The sequence below is a fragment of the Nicotiana sylvestris genome, chromosome 8, assembly GCF_000393655.2.
Source record: "Nicotiana sylvestris chromosome 8, ASM39365v2, whole genome shotgun sequence".
Taxonomy (NCBI): Eukaryota; Viridiplantae; Streptophyta; class Magnoliopsida; order Solanales; family Solanaceae; genus Nicotiana; species Nicotiana sylvestris.
Window position 1 is genome coordinate 83,718,641 of NC_091064.1, and position 3,726 is coordinate 83,722,366.

Below are 3,726 nucleotides of genomic sequence, written 5' to 3' on the forward strand. Positions count from 1 at the left end.
CAACCTTTCATCCACAGACTGATGGTCAGGCAGAGCAGACTATTCAGACACTTGAGGATATGTTGCGTGCTTTCATCCTTGACTTGAAAGGTAGTTGGGATGACGATTTACCACTAATAGAATTTTCTTACAACAACAACTATCATGCTAGCATTCAGATGGCACTATTTGATGAGTTACATGGTAGGAAATGTAGATCTCCTATTGGGTGGTTTGGGATTGGGAAGCTAAATTGATAGGACCAGACTCATTCATCAAGCTATGGAAAAGGTTAAGATCATTAAGGAGCTGTTGAAAACACCTAAGACTCATCAAAAGTCCTATTCAAATGTTTGTCACAAAGATTTGGAGTTCAAAGAAGATGATTGGGTATTCATGAAGGTTTCCCTCATGAAGGTTATAATGCGGGTTGGAAGGAAAGGGAAATTAAGTCTGAGGTATGTTGGGGCACGAAAAATCATGCAGAGGATTGGTCAGGTGGCTTACAAGCTTGAGCTACCACCGGAGATGTCATTAGTGAAACCGGTATTTCATGTGTCTATGTTAAAGAAAGTAATTAGGGATCCGTCGCTTATTGTGACAGTTGTGACTATCGAGGTTAAGGATGAACTGTCATATAAAGAAATTCCAGTTGCTATTCTTGATAGGCAAGTCTGAAACTTGAATAAAGAAATTGCCTCCGTGAAATTATTATGGAAAAAACAGCAAATTGAAGAGGCTACTTGGGAAGCCGAGGAAGGGATGAAGAAGAAGTATCCTTACTTGTTTGAATAGTTGTGTAATCCTTTGTTTGAAGTTGTTGCCTATGAATTTCGTATCACTAGTTCAGTTAATGTAAATGTGTTCCTTTTAAATTATATGTTGCTTATGAAACCACAATTAGTGTTGTTTTGGTTCAATGTTACGTCATCGGGTCATATACATATTGTTAGGGTGTGTGTTCAAGGGTTCTCTGACAGGTGGATAAGCCTAGATACAAAGGAAACTCTGGCAAATTTTTTGGAAATTCAGCGAGTTATTCAAATTTGGGACTGATGGAGTGTAGTGTGGCAGTTGAGCTACGTCGGATGCTAATAGTGAACTTTGACACTCATTCGAGGATGAATGATCTTAAGTTGGGGAGGATGTAAGGCCCCATAAAATTTCACTAAAAACCTAAAATTTTGTGGTGCTGAGTTAGGCTTCTTTGTTAAAAAGTGTAGAGATTCTTTTGGGACTGAACATTGTGCTGGGAAGTTGAAGGAACTTTTGGCAAATTTTTGGTGTTTTTGCGGCCCATAATGCGGATGCACAATCACTCTACGGGATGCACAATGTCCATAGAGTGAGGCAGTCTTTTGGGCTATTTTTTATGTCAATTTGTGGCCCAATATGTGACCTTAAAACCATTTCGCAGGCCACACTCTGATCGCGTATCATTCCTTGATATTTCAGGTGGAGCTTCTACGGCACATTATGCGACCACAGAATAGTTTTGTGGACCGCAGACTGGTCAGAGACTGAAGTAAGAAATATTAGTTTTGGAGGGCCAATTATGCAGCCCACTTTGCGGACCGCAGAAGTATTATGGAGTCGATATGCGACCGCAGATCCTATTTTGGGGCTTCACTTTGGTATTTTATAACCAGACCCTACTTCAATAAAATAGATGCAATGGGTCATTTTGAGAAAAAATCTTGTATTTTGACAGTGAGAAAGAGAGCATGGGGGGGGGGGAGAGTGACCTTCATCCCATTATCAACCAATGCTTGATCAATCCTTGAAGATTATCAAGCAAAGCTCACTAAGTCTTAATCCAAAAGGTAAGAATCTATATCCTAACCCTTAATTTAGAAAATTAACTAAAAATAGGTAATTAGCAAGACAATCCTTTGGTAAGGGAGTTGTTTATTTTGTATGCATGTGTGATGAGAGCTAAGGCCAGCTTTTCGAGGTGTGGATAATGGGTTTATGATCCTGACAGTATCTTACTAACGTAACAAATGGGAAATTGCGTATCTTCTTTTTCTCGAAAAAAAATGTCACCTACCGCTACTTCCGCCAACCTCCCAGTCAGCCTCTGTACTTCTTTTACATTTGAAAATCAGTCCAAAATGTCCTCGATAGCTTTGATTTTGTTGGGATTTACCTTGATCCCTCTTTGCGAGACTAAGAACTCCAAGAACTTATCAAAGCCAACCCCAAACACACTTTTTTCCGGGTTGAGTTTCATGTTATCCTTCCTCAGGATTTCGAAAGTCTCTTGGAGGTGTTTCAAACATGTCATATATGTATACCTCCATTGTTTTCCTACCTGACTTTCAAACATTTTTTTAACGAGCCTCTGATAAGTGGCTTCGACATTCTTAATCCCAAAAGACATCACATTATAGCAATATGTGCACAAGTTCGTTATAAATGAAGTTTTTTCATGATCCTCAGGATTCATCTTTATTTTATTGTACCTACAGTAAGCATCAAGGAAATTCATTAACTCATGTCTGACCATAGCATCAATTATTTGATCAATGTTTGGCAATGGAAATGAGTCCTTATAGTCTACGCACATCCTAAACTTGTTATCCTTTTTTCGAACTGCTATTACATTGGATAACCATTTTGGATATTTTACCTCCTAGATGGAATTGATATTGAGTAGTCAGGTTACCTCTTCTTTGATAAATTTGTTGTTGACCTTGGCTATCGGACACTTCTTTTGTCTTAGTGGTGGGACGTTCAGGTCCAGAATCAATTTGTGAATAGCGACCTGTAATAGGACATATTGTAAGGCCCCGTGAAAACTTGTACTCAAAACCTGGTAGCTCGGACCTTTTGTACTGGTCTATGCTATAAAAAATCAAGAAATACTGTTTTCCAAAAAATGCGATTCTGCGGTCGAGAATGCGGTCGCATATCAGGTATGCGGACTGCATAATTTCCACAAAGTGAGTCAGTGTGTTGGTCGAATTTGAGGTTAAATATGCGATCCGATATGCGATCGCATAACCGATATGCGGACCGCATAGTCATCGCGTGTGGGTATGAATATGTTTCGTGGTAAAGGGTGTGGAACAAACGATGGAAAGAAATCGTAATTGATATAATTGAAACAACTGTAGCAATATCATACGTGACTTGTTGTGGGCAATTATCGTTGTGACATGAATTGTGTATGGGTTATTATATATGTTGGAATTGGTATTGATGTTTATGAACACTCTTTGTGAATTGTTGTTGTTGTTGTGTGAAATATGATTGTCTGGTGGGATTGGGTTGCGCGCCACAACACGAAGTAATAAGGTGTGGGTTGTGGTGATAATGGTGGCCGAGGTAATAAGGGTGGAAAAGTGATCGAAATCACTGTTGAAATAAAAATATGTGAAAGTTGTGAAATCATTGATGTGATGAAACAATGTTGAAAGGGGAAAATGAGAGATTGTGGAGTTTGTTTTTCTTTGGTTGTTCCTTTCATGTGCATTTGATTGTTGATTCTATTACTATTTGTTATCTGTGTATTTCTTGATGTTACTTGGGGTAAAGTTTGTTCATACATAACAGTACAATTCAAATGTACTGACGTCCCTTTTGCCGGGGGCGCTACATTTGTGTTATGATTGTAGGTGGTTCTATAACAGGTACTCCAGCCCACCGACAGTAGCACTCCTTCACCTCCCGTCAGCTGAATTGGTGAGCCCCTTTCCTCTCAGGGCCTGCATGGCTTATGTCGCTTATCCTCCCGAAAATTTT

General features: G+C 39.3%; 1 protein-coding gene across 1 annotated transcript; it reads left to right on the forward strand.

The window, feature by feature from the left end:
* The first annotated feature begins 261 nt into the window (after positions 1-261).
* Positions 262-657, forward strand: LOC138875306 (uncharacterized). The gene has a single exon (XM_070154129.1). It carries the CDS (start codon positions 262-264, stop codon positions 655-657), a length of 396 nt encoding a protein of 131 aa, XP_070010230.1.
* Positions 658-3,726: the final 3,069 nt, after the last annotated feature.